Here is a 14,672-nt window from a genome sequence, read left to right on the forward strand (position 1 = left end):
CATGGAACCAAGGATGATAAACATCCCACAGTGCTTGAGCCAACACAAGACACAAAACAAACCCTGGAAACAGGACAACCACTGTATAGAATTTTAAATGGAACTCTACACTTCATTTAGACACTCCATTAACGTTTGTTAATTTAACAAAATTATCAGTATCCCAAGGAGCTAGACTAAATATAGGCTGACCTGCAGATAACATCTCCCTCTTGAGGGATAAGGGAAAATTACTTTCATACAAGCAATTATTTTTAAACAGATTTATTCCTGTTCTTATTTTCTTCAAAGATTATATAATGCTATGTTTTATATGTAACACCAGGAGAGAGAGTACTGTTCCTTTCAGAAGGGACATTCTGAAAGAAAAGAAATAACCATGTGTAAAAAGATATTCTTTAACAAGTCTTGTTCATCATTTCCTTCCTACTTACTGCTCATCAACATGGCATGCATAATGCTTGTCCTCCTATTTACCTTTTTATTCTTTCTGCAGTGGTTCTCAAGTATAGTTCTCTATACCTGGAAGGTTTAATTTTCCTAGGGTTCTGTCGTCTCCTATTTTAAGTTTTCTTCTTGTATTTTCTTCTCCCCCAAGTGCCTTTATTTCCCGTGCTTACTTTCTGTCCATCTACTTCTCTTTCTTTCATTTTCTCTCTAGCATTTAGTCCCTCCTGCCTTATGATCTAGAACCTTTAGTGCCTGTATCATTCCTTGGATGTTACAGGCCAGCTGCCTGATGTGGGATGACCAGCTGTCCCAGTTTGCCCTGTACTAAGACCCCTCTGTCCCAGGGCAACCAGGATGGCTGATCACTCCACTTAACCAGTAACCTGGGGAAATAATACACTGACACCAGGTGGAGGGAGGAGTAACTCTGTTATTGGTAGTACCCTGCTGGGTGGCTGTAGTTTTTTAATTAGTGATTGTTGGAAGAGCATGCAAATGCAAATAAACCAAATAGAGGTCAGAACCAATTATTAGCAAGAGTTTCTCTGGTCCTTTCTGTGAAGGACCAGAGAAACCAAGTATGTGACTAAAAGAGACTTGGAAGATCAGTGTGAGAGACTGAGTTGGTCATTAGAGCTGAAGGCTGTGAAGCTGATGTGTAGCCCTGCCTGTGGAGAAAAGAGGATAGTTTTGGCACTGAGATGTTTGAGCCGAGTAAAAACCACTGATGACGTAGTGTATTCCAGAGTAACCGACTAATCAGGAGGACGCATTGAAGAGGCAGAAATGGCTCTTCCTGCTTCTGGGAAGCATTGTGGAGGCTGAGTCTTACCAGTCTGAGTTGCAGGATCAGAGACTTCTCACCGGCGAGCTGAGTGGGCGTTCTCTCAGGGGCTCAGTGGAGCCCCGAACAGCCTTCTGTGGCTTTCTCCAGTGTTCTGGCTCAGAGCAAATTAGAGTAGTTAGGGGCTAAAATGTCTGACCGAAAACAAGCTTCACCACCCGTGTCGTTCTACCATGAAAAGGACCATTCCTCTTTTACCTTCAGATTGTCTTTGTATGTGCCAATATCCTTAGTCAAAGGCCATACTAAAGTATAACTCAGCCCCACTGCGATGCTAACTGATGACCCAGGGTTTGTTTTATTTTTAGGAGCCATAGGAAGAGCAGCTCTGTCACCTCTTCACTTCCCCTGTGAGAGAGGATTCCTGCTTCCAGGCGCACACGATGCCTATCTGACAAATTAGACAATTTTGAATACATGACTTATTCTTCCGTAATTAATTCATTCTAGCGGAAAGCACAGAACTCTGAGATTCTTAACAGACGAAGGGAGTGAAATCCAAGACTCTCAAGTACTTCTGGGGGAAGTCTGACTCAACCATTGTTCCTTGTTTTCATTCAGCAAACCGTTTATTGAGCATTTAGTACATACTGAGCACTCTGCTTGGTGTTGTAGATAAAACAGTGAAAATAGTGTAATTCTTGACCTCAAGGCACGGACGCTATGGTTTTTAGAAAGTTACATACATGTGAATAATAAAGGTGACAGGTGCTAGAGTCAAAGCATATTCACGTTACAAGGTAAGGGTGTAGTCCGTTCTCCCTGGGCTGTGGTCCCTGTAGAGATCTAGCCTACCAGCTCTGGAGGAGAAGGTCTGTGACTGTGATTGATTTATTCATCATTGATCTCTACTGCCTCACACTTAGTAGGTGCTCAGTAAATAGTTTTTCAATGAGCAAAAGATGGTGTTGCCATAAAGCATGGTGGATGTGCACAGAAACGATGCAAGCAGTTCAGCCAAAGGGTCCAGGTACTGCATGATCGGGCCCTGCCTCCCTCTCCAGCTGCCATCTCCCATGCTCTGCTCCCCTTCCGTCATGCTGAGCAGTTAAGGCTTTATCCTGAAAGCAATGGGGAGGGGGGGCCCAGAGCGTAGTTTTATGTCGGGCTCTAACATGGTCAGCTTTGTGTTTTAGAAAGATAATTCTGGCTGCAGTGTGAAGGATGGATTAGAGGGGGAAACTCTGGAGTAGGGAAGATCATTCAGATTAGCAGTCATTCAGTTGGGAGAATGCACACAAGAATTGCCTGGTAACTGTCCAGGGCCCACCCCAGACCATTTGAACCAGAATCTCTGGAGATGGAATCCAGATATCAGTAGTTATAAATTTTCCCAGGTGATTCCGGTGAGACATGAAGTTGGGTAGCATAAGATAGTTGCAGAATGGAAAAAGGGGGCATAGATACTCGGGCTATTAAAGGTAGAGGAACGCCACCACTAAGTAACAGAGCAGGGGCCATGAAGACAGGGAGGAATTGAATTACTCACAGCCTCTGGCTGGAGTCATTGACATGGGAAGTAAGGTGACTGACCTTTCTAATTTCTCTGGAGTATCATGCTTTCAGTACGGATGCTCCGTCATCCCAGGGCAGTTGATCACCCTACAAGAAGGATAGTGAAAGCTTTTACCAAAATAAGTAATAGGCATCAGAGTGTGGTTGGGAGAAAGATGATTAATTTTAAACATGGGTGACAGCTGCTAAGTATTGGTGATTAAGGCTGTCCTAAAGCTCACAGCTGAGGATCAAATGAGCTAAATACCCTACATTCTAAATTCCTAGAATCACAGCTGTTAGGGCCATACATCCTCAGCAGGGCTTGCTAAGAGAAACCAGGAAGCAGAACAAGCACCACCACATCTCACTCTAATATAAGATGAGGCTGAAAGGGAAAAGGCTGTCGCCTTTTGTAGAAGTATGTTACTCATGTGGAACTACTTATTTTCCAGAACAGGGCAGGGTGGCTCTGGGCTACCTCTCATCCTCAGAGCCAGAGGGAGGAGCTGACAAGAGAGCTGCTCACAGGTGTGTGGGTCTCCACCTGTGCCGGTCCCTGTCTGGACAGTTAGAGGGCACAGGCTCACTGTGCAGCCCCCGTGCTACCAGGGTAGAGGAAATGCACATGGGGGAGAGATGCTATGGTGCGGGACTGCTGGGTGAAGCAGGTTCACCTGAAGCAGGTTTGAGTATCCCCACTGAAACCCCAAGCAGTTTGGAAGATGGATCCCACATGTGCCTGAAGGCGCAGGAGTTGGCTGTGGTGAGTAGATCATATTTGGAACATTGTCCTTACCTGGGAAAGCCACAGCAAAGAGGAATGGGATATATGGCTGCCAGCTCAGGGGCTGGGCCTGAAGCTGAGAATGAAGCTCTCTCGTGAGGGACCCCTAACACCCAGAGCTGCTGCTTGGGAGCAAATTCCTTGTCAGATGAGTTTGTCAGCCTCCATCTGCCCACACTGAGCACAAGGACAGTAAGCTGGGTCCCGCAAGTCCCCTCTCCCTTCCTTAACCCTCCTTCCTGAGCTCTATCAGAGGGGTATGTGATGGAAAGACATGGGCAGGTCTGTGTGGGCCAGACCGCATCCACAGCCCTGTTCTGCTGCGGGGTCAGGAGAGGAGATGGGAGAGAAGAGAGACAGTGATTGGGGATGAAACTAGAGCTTTGAGACACTGAATCTTGGCGGTAGGAAGTCATTGTTTTAACAGCTGGAAGTAACAGTTCTAAGAACTGAGAGGGCCAGAAAGTTAGAGCAATGGGCTGAAATCACTAAGGAAGCCCACTTTCCATGGGAAAGGGGATTTTGATGCAGCAGTCACTGCCATGTGAGCAACCCGGAGGAGGGACCCAGGTAGTGAGAAACCGAAGCCTTCTGCCAACAGTGAAGTGGGCCCTTCTCAGATGACTGCGGCCCCATGGGAAATCCTGAGACAGAACCTAAGGCACTCCTGCATTCCCAGCCTCCAGAAATGTGAGATAATAAATGTTGCTTTAAGTTGCTAGTTTTGAGGTCATGTGGCCATAGATAAGGAATAAGAGTTGTCCTGAGTTGGGCCAAGGAGGCCAGGCCTTTATATCTGACTCGCTGACTAGTCATGGGGTGCAGGCCGCTCCTCGAGGAGGAGGATTTGGATAAGGCCGCTTCCTTCAGCTAAGGCAGCCCCCGAAGAGGGCGGTCCGCTGAAGGCTATTTACCAACAATATTCTCACCAGCTGGGTGATCCTATCCTTTTTTCCTCAGGAGGGATCTGGGCAGCTCATCACAGCATTCACCATGAAGTGTTTAGTTTGGGGCTTCTATGGGCCTCCAGAAAGAAGCTTCTGGAGCACAAAAAAGGTGCTGGTAAGCTAGGACTCAAGAGTTTGAGAGTCTGGGAGTATCCGCCATGCATCCTATTCTCTTCGTTACCACTGCTCTCCTTTTAAATGTTGGGGTTTCCTGGGGTGTCATTCTTGACTTCCTCTCCATGTCTGAGTAGAAAAACCAGGGAGATTGGTGCCCATTAAAGCAAGGAGGAGGAGAGAAATAGGAAGAAGGTGGTGGTCGCTGAATGTAACGGTTGGGGTCTCGGGAGAAAACAGACGACAGACTGAAGGGGAGAGACAGAAAACGCTTGATGAAGGGACTCTTTTGACAGAATTGTGGTCAGGGATGGGGCGAGCACCAGAGGGACCTTGAGGCACCACCTGCCACCAGGCCTGCAGGGGTGAGGACAGGGAGGGCACGCAGGGGAGGTTCTTTGTGGAAAAGGCTGGCCATCAGGAGCCATGGCCTTCCGAGGGGGACCCAGCGATCCGAGGATGCTTGGCAGGGCCAAGGGCATACCCGCTGGCTTCACTCTCCTCCTGCCCTCTGGGTTTCCGCCAAACCCACCTGGGAGCCAGACAGTCCAGGAGTCGTTGGTGCAGCCCGCACAAGTCAGCTCCCTGCTGGCTGCCTTGGCGGCACAAGGCAGGGCGGAGGAGGTTGGAAAGGGGCTCTGCAAGGGCAAAAGTGAAAGGTGTTCAGCAGACAAGAATTAGATGTGCTCATGACCAGCTCCCTCTTAGAAGCGATTTAAAATAACTGCAAAGGTTGGGGTATACTTAAGTTTTAAGGATGATATCTGAGAGAAACTACTCCTCTCTTCTCCCACAGTGTCCCTGATGCCACTGACAGATCGTAGATAAAGAGGCCACAGGTCTGATCCCCGGAGTATTGCTTTCCTAGGAAATTATATTCAGCTCTGTATCTTGACTGTGGCATTGTACTAGAGTCTGGCAAGATGTCCAGAGGTAAACAGGAAAAGGGTACAGGAAAACTACTTTTTACAACTGCATGTGAACCTTCAATCATTTCCAAATAAAACATGCAATTAAAATCACATTCCCTTATTCATATTCCACTCATTCCACTTATGATAATTGAACCTGAAGCTTTAAAAGTGATGCAGAGTTCCCCAGGAATCGCTGAGCTAGTTTGCATTCTCATCTCATCAGAATGAAAACTTTGAGTCACCTGATCTGCTATGATTTAGATCTTGCTTCTGTCGAACGCAGCTGTTGCTGCCTTGAATAAGGAAGAATGAATCTCAGGCCCAGGAGAGGGGCCTGAGGCCTTGGAATGCCAGTGACCAAAATAGACCATAATTGGGTCTGTTTCACATGCACACTTGGGTCTACTTCTTGCACTGATATTGTGATAGAACAGCTCTGCACGGCAGGCCATGCTTCTACAGACAGATCTTAAAATCCTTAGATGCTGTATTTATGAGCCTGTTTTTGTTTGTTTTTTAGATTGCCAGAGGGTGAAGGGGATTAAGAAGAACACACCTGCAGTTATAAAATAAATAAGCCACAGGGATATCATATACAGCATAAGGAATATGATCAATAATATTGTAATAATTTTGTATGGGGACAGAGGGTTACTAGGCTTATCATGGTGATCGTTTTGTAATATATGCAAATGTCAAATCGCTATGTAGTACATCTGAAACTAACAGTATTGTACATCAACTATATTTCAATAATAAAAAATCCTTAGATGCTATTGCTTCCTTTCAGAGGCTCTTAGTTAATGGAATTAACTAGCTTATTTATCATTAGAATAAAGTAGTAATTTAAAAAACAAATCTACACGAACAAGCTCATTTGGGAAACAACAGCTGCTCCAAGATTCCAGAGGAGGGGGGAATTAAAAACCTGATCCCAGCTGAAGACATTTCTATACTGAAAGTGCCTGATGTCTAACTCCATTGAAATGTGTTTGGAATATGTGTGGAATGTATAAAGTTTCCTTGTCCTTTTTTTCTTCAGATTTTTTAGCTCTATGATGTTACATTTCACAGGCTAAATATGGAATGGCTTGGTAGCCTAAGATTACAGAGCAAAAATGATAATTCTTGGCCCTGTATACAAAACAACTCTCACTGATAGTGTGTGCTCTTTATTCTTTTCCTTGAAGATTAAGGTTTAAGTAGTTTTATCTCTCGGTAGGATGTGCTTCATACAGGATGATTCTGGATTCCTTTTTCTATATATAATTGGTACAGTCAGGACTGAAATTTTATTTTCTCTCTCCTCATAGAAAATAATACAAGCACCTTATTAAACAGCACCTAGACCAAGAAATGCAAGGGCGTTCTAACACTTCTAAGCTCATTATGATCTTAGTGAACAGGTTTAGATTCAGGACAATACCGGAGATGATTATAAAGTGCATGCCTGAGCAATTTCAATGGAGGCATTACTCAGTGTGAGTTTATGAGTAAATTTATGCCCATCACTGTCAAATGCAGCCATGTTTGTGGAAATATAGGAAGTCATTACAGTATCGCTTCATAACAGAAATCGTACTATCAAGACCCATAGATGGCACCACTAAATATGGTCCCTTTCCTAGGCATTTATACTTGTATCTTTTTTTTTTTGCGGTACGCGGGCCTCTCACCGTTGTGGCCTCTCCCGTTGCGGAGCACAGGCTCCGGACGCGCAGGCTCAGCGGCCATGGCTCACGGGCCCAGCCGTTCCGCGGCACGTGGGATCTTCCTGGACCGGGGCACGAACCCGTGTCCCCTGCATCGGCAGGCGGACTCTCAACCACTGTGCCACCAGGGAAGCCCCCGCTTGTATCTTGATCACCCAAGAAAGAGTAGCTGAGGAAGGTCAGCAGAAGGTCAGGCCTAAGACAGAATACACGATTCCTTTATGAAATAAACTGCCTTGTTTTATCTGGCCCCTTAAACGATCCCACTAATTACATTCAAGCAAGCAGGGTGGGAACAGATTAGATTATATGGAATTTAAAACAAAGGGTCTAGTGCATCTCTATGGCTGTTTTGTTAGAATCTGTTAGCTATAAATTACATTTAGAGTTGTTACTATCATTTATCTTCAACTCCTTATAACTTCCCATCATCAGAGTGAACCACCAGGTGGACAAAACTCTCTGGGCCTCTTCTCAGTTCAGGAAATCAGTCAGTGGCATCATGGAAATTTTCCTTTTGTATTCAATCCTGATTTAGGTTCAGAGCCTAAATTAAGTCATTGCTGTGCAATTGTGTGACCTTGGGGAAGTTATATGACTTTCCTGAGCTTCGATTTCCTCATCTGTAAAAGGAGGGTAATGTGAGATTCAGAAGTAATGTATCTAAAGCACCTAGCACTTCTGTGCTAGGCCATAATAGGCCCAAATCAATAGGTGTCTCCACCAAATAAAGCGGATCAGCGGGCTTGACTTGAAATGTATTCCTACTTTAAATGATTTCCCCATAATAAACCTGAGACAGATTGATAACAGCCTTTTATGGCTCCTCCTATATGTGAGAAACATGTGGGAAACAAAGCAGAACACTTAGGGCTTGTTTCAGAGATAAAAGACTAGATAATGCCCTCTAGTGGTAAACGGGTAAAATGTCTGAAGGACATTTATTTTTTTACTTGGATTCAGACTGAAGTCACAGAAATACCTAGAATGTAAAATCATGGGGTCAAATATAATTAATATTTGGATAGGGCTTTAACTTTCACACCATCCTATAAAACAATGAAATGAAGGAAAACCTCCTTACCTATTATAAAACAAATTGCAGTTTAATCATATGAGTGACAAAAGAATCAGAGCCAGAAACTATTTTCTTTTTCAATCAAAGGTGACCACTTTGATTCATTTTTGCACTCATGACTAAGTATTACATAAAGAAATTAGTTCAGTAGGATGAATTAACAGACTTCCTTCCAAGTTCACTGATCGTTTCACAGGATTTCTGGTAGTCTCTGACAGTTTAGAAAACAGGAATTGGGCTATATAATCTTCTCCAATGATTCTCTCTAAGCATTAGTTGATACAGAACTTCCCTTAACTGGACATTAACGAAGCTGCTCCCATCTAGCTCCTGAACTCTCAGAATCTCCACTTCTACCAGCACTATTGCCCTTGAAGTTCAATCAGGGCAGTGTCAGCTAGTAGTTAAAAGCAAGAACTCTGAGGCCAGACTGGGTTCAGCTCTATGGCTCAGTTTTCTCATCAAGAAAACAGCAGTGTTAATACCAGCTGCTTCGTAGGATTGATTAAGTTCATATGTGGGAAATGATTAGAACAGATCCTGGAATTACTATTATTGCACAGCTCTTATGTGCCCATCCTTCTCAGTATTACAGAGAATGCAGCAGAAGCTTAAGATCCAGGCCCTGCCCACAAAGAGTTTATGATTTACATGGGAAGACCTTGTTAGAGGGGTGGGTCTTTCCCCACTTCTTGATTTGCAACGGGAGGACTTTTCCTGAAACATATCCAGGGCCACTCACATTCTTATCCTCCCCGTGAGAAGTAGAGTGACTCAGTTGGAGTGGGGTGACCTTGGGGACAACCCCATGAGGAAGAGGTGCATCTTTTTAACGCAGGTACAGGCTCATTTGACCCTCACTCTATAGCACATCCTCCAACTTAGCTTGGTCAACAATACAGGTGATGACTGGATTCTGCCAGCCAACCAATTGGTCTAGTTCTCCGTTTGTTCAGAACTCAGTCTGAGAACTGGACAGCTATTTATTGAGGGGACCCCCTTGGAGACCCCAACAGAACACACTGATCCATAAAAGCAATTCAGTACTAACCTGTATGGTGTGGACCTACCATATAAACCTGTCCAGAACTGAGAATTTGGTGTAGGTTGAAGCAACAGAAGAGTTTCATGGAAACGGGACTTATGCTGGCTCTTAAAGAATGGGATAGAATTTGGGTGGGAGGAGGGAGGAAAAAAGAAGCCTTCTGCAAGCAGAGCAATTTTTTCCTAAACCTTGCAGCAATTTGCACTTCTATGCAATTGGAATAAAATATAAAATATTGGTTAAAATTAGAAAGTCATTTTCTGTTTGACGACTACATGGTGCCATAGCCAAGCTGTGGCAGAGAAATAAGTGACGTAGTTCCTCGCTGCCTGATTTTCCAATCACGTGTGACCCAAGTGCCGGGAAAGTTCTAAGTGCTTTACACATATTAGTCACTTATTCCTTACAACAATGCTACGATCTAGATATTATTATGTCCCCCATTTTACAGCTGAGGAGACCAGAGCACAGAGAGTGGTCATTTGTTCAACATCAGTAAGAGATAGAACAGGGGTTTGAACTCAGGCAGTCTGACCCCAGAATCCATTCTCTCACCTCAGTCTGCTTTGTGATTTCTCAGTCCAAGGGAGGGGTTTGGGGTGAGCCTTCCTTGTGAAGGTGGTCAGTAAAGAGACCAGCCTGACCAGAGAGAAGGTTTGGACTTCAGAGGCTGCAACGGGAGGCTGAGAGGTAGGTGGGGCTGGTTGATAGAGGGGTTGGAAAGCCAGAGGTTTGGATGCAGAGATAAAAAGAAAAGGCAGGATTAACCCTAACATGCTCCGCCCACTCAAGAACAATTCTATATTGCTCATCATACTAGTTCCAAAGAAGGCTTCAAGGGTTTCAGTTTGGTTGAATGGACATTATGTAAATATGAGGATATGGCAGAACAAAACCAGCACCTGATCCCTCTGTGCATGGGCTGGGCCACCGATGGGCAGGGCCCGTGAAACACATCCTCATTCATTCTTGCCTTCCAGCTGTCTGCTTAGAAGACAAGCAAGCCTGGAAGTATGAGTTTGAGATTTCATATATATTTAAGAGCTGAAACCATGACATGTGAAGCTCCCTGAAAAAAACTTGCTGAAGGAGAATGGAGAGAAATACCGATGGAAGAGGGAATTTGGGCAACTCAATGCTGTGGAAGTCAGCCGATCTGCACAATGTAAGAAGATCCCGGTCGGCTACTCTGAAGGGGTGGTAGAAGATGAGTACAAGTATGAAGCCAGGAGATTAAACAGTGAGCTGAAAAGTACTGAAGAGAGGAAATGAAGCTTGGTTTCTTCCCTTCCATCACTAGTACATTGGGTAAGGAAAGGAACACCTGGTTCCTGTCGTGCTTCTTACTTCTCCACCCTCCCAGGGCACAGGGCATCTTCTAAGTTGGCTAAGATGATGTGGTGGTGGTGGTGAGGGGGTACAGTTTTTTGTTTTTTTGTTTTCTTTTGCAGTACGCGGGCCTCTCACTGTTGTGGCCTCTCCCGTTACGGAGCACAGGCTCCAGGCGCGCAGGCTCAGCGGCCATGGCTCACGGGCCCAGCCGCTCCGCGGCATGTGGGATCTTCCCGGAGCAGAGCACGAACCCGTGTCCCCTGCATCGGCAGGCGGACTCTCAACCACTGCACCACCAGGGAAGCCCTGAGGGGGTACACTTTTGAGAGGCTGGGCAATAAAAAGAAATCAGGAAAGGGAAGCAGATTTTTCAAAGGTCTTTTAAGATAGAACTTAACAGAACACACAGCCCACGGTATCATAGGTGTTTGATCCGTCCTGTAAAATGCCGTGATTACGTTATTAAGATCTTTGTATCAGTACGGTTCCCACCAGCAAAGCAGAAGCCACTATGACTACTTGAAACAGGGGGATTTAATGCATGTAATTTGTTATGTAGGTGACAGAAAAAGTCAAAAAGCCAAACTGAGGACCGTGAGGCAACCTAGAAATTAGCAACAGCAGGAAACCACTTCCTTGCCAAGTCTAGAGGGTCAAAGAGAAGAGGCCAGATCACTGGAACTCAGAGGCCAATTTCACCTGTAGAAACTGGGAATGGTGGGCCTGTCGGGAAAACCGGCTGAAGAAGAGGTGCAGCTGCTGCCCGAGCATCCCGGGAATAGCGCGGCAGATAGACTCTAGCTTTTCCCTTCCGCCCACTCCAGTCTCCCTCCAGCACCTCCCATGGCCAAGTTCAGCTGGACATTCACTGACAGGGGAGCCTGGGAAATGCACCCAGGAGCAGTCAGGCCCCAGGACACAGGGCAAAGCAGGGGACTGGCCAGGGGGGCACCTGAGGGCAAACATGTATCAGACCTGATCGGTGCTCTTATAACATTTGACCCATCATGGGGACGGTCTCTTCCTTGTACAGAAGAGCCAAGGCCCACCTAAGGGTGAAGTCATTTCTACCAGAAACCAATTAGACTCATTTTTCAGCCTCAGTTCCAGAAGAATCGATACACCTAATGGTGGCTCTCATGTGGTAGGCCACACGGTTTCTCCTAGATGGAGGGAGATGGGCTGAGAAGTAGAGAGTGAAGGGTCAAGGAGAGGAGCCCATGAGCACCTCCCAACACCCTTTAGAAGCTGCGAGAAAAATACTGAGACGGGGAGCAGAGTGGAACAAGGCCAAGTAGGCTGGAGGCTGAGTTATGGTAGGAATAGAGACCTCTACCATTTAAGCCAGAGGGTTTACATGTTTCATATACTTTCTCTTTCATTTTCTTTCAGTAGTTTGATAAATTAAGAAAGACATTTGAAACCCCTACATGTGACACTGGTGTTACGATGTTGGGTGGGGTGAGTGGATTTCTGTCCAAGCTTACACCACAGCTTTAGAGAGGAAGTGGATCCCTGGGGCCAGTGGTCGTGGGGGGATTGACATGACTGAAGCCCAAGGGGAAGTGAAACCCATAATAGAAGCTTCAGGTAGGGAAGCAGTTGCTTGTGTGCCCTGACTATATAACCCTAACAGTAAGCTTAGTGATCTGGAGTTTTAATAGCTAATAGTTATTGAACACTGTCTAACTCCATGCCCTCTTATATACACTGCCTGTGTCAATTAATTTAACCCACATAACAACCCTATGAGGTAGGTGCAGGTTATAGATGTGGAAATTGAGGCTTAAAGGTTAAGTAACTTGCCCTGGGTAAATTGTGGAGCCAGGAGTAAATTCCAGGCAGGCTGTTTCCAGAGCCTGCCTGTTTAACCACTATGGGCAAATCTAAGAACCTTGAAAAAAAGAAGAGAAGATGTCTTTTGGGAAAGAGAGAAGACTCTGGAAAAGATAAAATGAGGGAGGGAGCTCTTAGAAGGAGATGGGAAGGGCTGGAGAGGAGAGGACAAGTGACTGGTTCTGTGAGAAAGTCTCTGCTACATTAACATGACATCAGCCAAGCTTGAACGTTTCTGCAGGGAACACTGTGTTGTACAGTCTGTGTCTGATGATTCCAACAGCTAGATTCCCTGTGGATCTGTTGTCTGTTGTTTCTGTTGGTTCTTATTCAGGGCCTCGTCTCTTCATGTTTCTGGCAATCATTGAGAGGTGGGGTTGTATATGAAAAATAAGTTATGGAAATATGTTGAAGCCTAGACTTGTGTTAATCATCCTCAAAAAAAGACTTTTGTTTGTTTCTGGGGAGTGCTGGCAATCTGGGATCAGCTTAATTCAAGTTCAAGGCCTGAGGTTTTCTGAACTACCAGGTGATGATAAACCAAGCCTGGTATGAGCTGGGTTATTTCTGATTTACTCTTTCTCCTCTGGTTGTGGGAGAGGACTTTTGGGTCTTAGGCCAAAGCAAAGGATTACTTACCATGGAAAAATGTTATAAAAATAATGAGAAAGCAACGAGTGGATTGCTATTTTCATCACGAGTTGGTTCTATCAACTCTTGTGATTCTGGGCTATGGACCGAGGCAGGTGGCAAGGTGAAAGGTCACGGTGAGGACACAACCAGTAAACTGGACAGGGAAGTACAGAAATGGATGAGTGGAAATTCAACGCTGAGCTTTTAGAAAGACCCTGAACAATCTAAAATGAGTACCACAAGTTGTGGCATCCCGTCACATCACGAAGACAGTGAGGGTGGGAGGAGAGTCCCTGCTCAAGCGCAAAAGGGCCCAGGCCAGTGGGCTCCCTGACCTTGTTTCTCCCGCCAGACCGTCTCTTGGCTGCTAAGGGGGCTCCCAGGAGCTGCGGAGGGCAAACTGAGTGCCATGACTCAAAATTGCCAGGGGCGGGGATGGTCAGGGTCTGGGATTTGATTTGATCCTATTTTAATAATCGATTAGCTTAAAGAAGGTAATTTGGATAAAGAAGATGTGGTACATATACACAATGTAATATTATTATTCAGCCATAAAAAAGAATGAAATAATGCCATCTGCAGCCACATGGACAGACCTAGAGATTATCATACTAAGTGAAGTAAGTCAGAAAGAGAAAGACAAATATCATATGATATCACTTATATGTGGAATCTAAAAAAAATGATACAGGGACTTCCCTGGTGGTCCAGTGGTTAAGACTCCGTGCTTCCACTACAGGGTGTGTGGGTTTGATCCCTGGTCGGGGAAGTTCCGCAGGCCATGCTGTGTGCCCTGCCCCCCCAAAAAAGACTCCATGCTCCCAATGCAGGGGGCATGGGTCTGATCCCTGGTCAGGGAGCTAAGATCCAAAAAAAAGATGCAAATGAACTTATTTACAAAACAGAAACAGATTCACAGACATAGCAAAACAACTTCCGGTTACCAAATGGGAAAGGGGTGGGGGAGGGATAAATTAGGAGTTTGGGATTAACATACACACACTACTATATATAAAACAGGTAAGCAACAAGACCTACTGTATAGCACAGAGAACTCTACTCAATATTCTGTAATAACCTAAATGGGAAAAGAATCTGAAAAAGAATAAGTATAAATATATGTAGAACTGAATCACTTTGTTGTACACCTGAAACTAACACATTGTAAATCAACTATACTACAGTATAAAATAAAAATCTCACCCAGGGGCAGAAAGTTGAAACAGTTTGGATAGAATCAGGACTCAAACCCTAGTTCCGTTCATTCCAGATGCTGTGATCTCTAACTGAAAGCAAACTTGTCCCCATACTTTATTTAGAGATCTGTAAAATGGCCATAAAAAACAAACTTAATGGTGACCAAAGGGGGAAGGGGGTGGTGGAGGGGTAAATTAGGAGTTTGGGACTAGTGGATACAAACTACTATGTCTAAAATAGATAAACAACAAGGTCCTATTGTATAATACAGGGAACTATATAGGGAAAG

At 45.0% G+C, this 14,672-nt stretch overlaps 1 protein-coding gene across 1 annotated transcript in view; it reads left to right on the forward strand.

The window, feature by feature from the left end:
• Positions 1-5,062: 5,062 nt before the first annotated feature.
• Positions 5,063-14,672, forward strand: part of SNX18 (sorting nexin 18) — a 56,755-nt gene continuing 47,145 nt past the window's right edge. Inside the window, exons 1-2 of the mRNA XM_024740362.1 lie at positions 5,063-5,260; positions 10,475-10,637. Coding sequence (XP_024596130.1) covers positions 5,063-5,260; positions 10,475-10,637 — 361 coding nt within the window. The remainder of the gene's footprint in view (positions 5,261-10,474; positions 10,638-14,672) is intronic.

Source organism: Neophocaena asiaeorientalis, unplaced genomic scaffold, assembly GCF_003031525.2.
Source record: "Neophocaena asiaeorientalis asiaeorientalis breed wild unplaced genomic scaffold, Neophocaena_asiaeorientalis_V1.1 scaffold57, whole genome shotgun sequence".
NCBI lineage: Eukaryota > Metazoa > Chordata > Mammalia > Artiodactyla > Phocoenidae > Neophocaena > Neophocaena asiaeorientalis.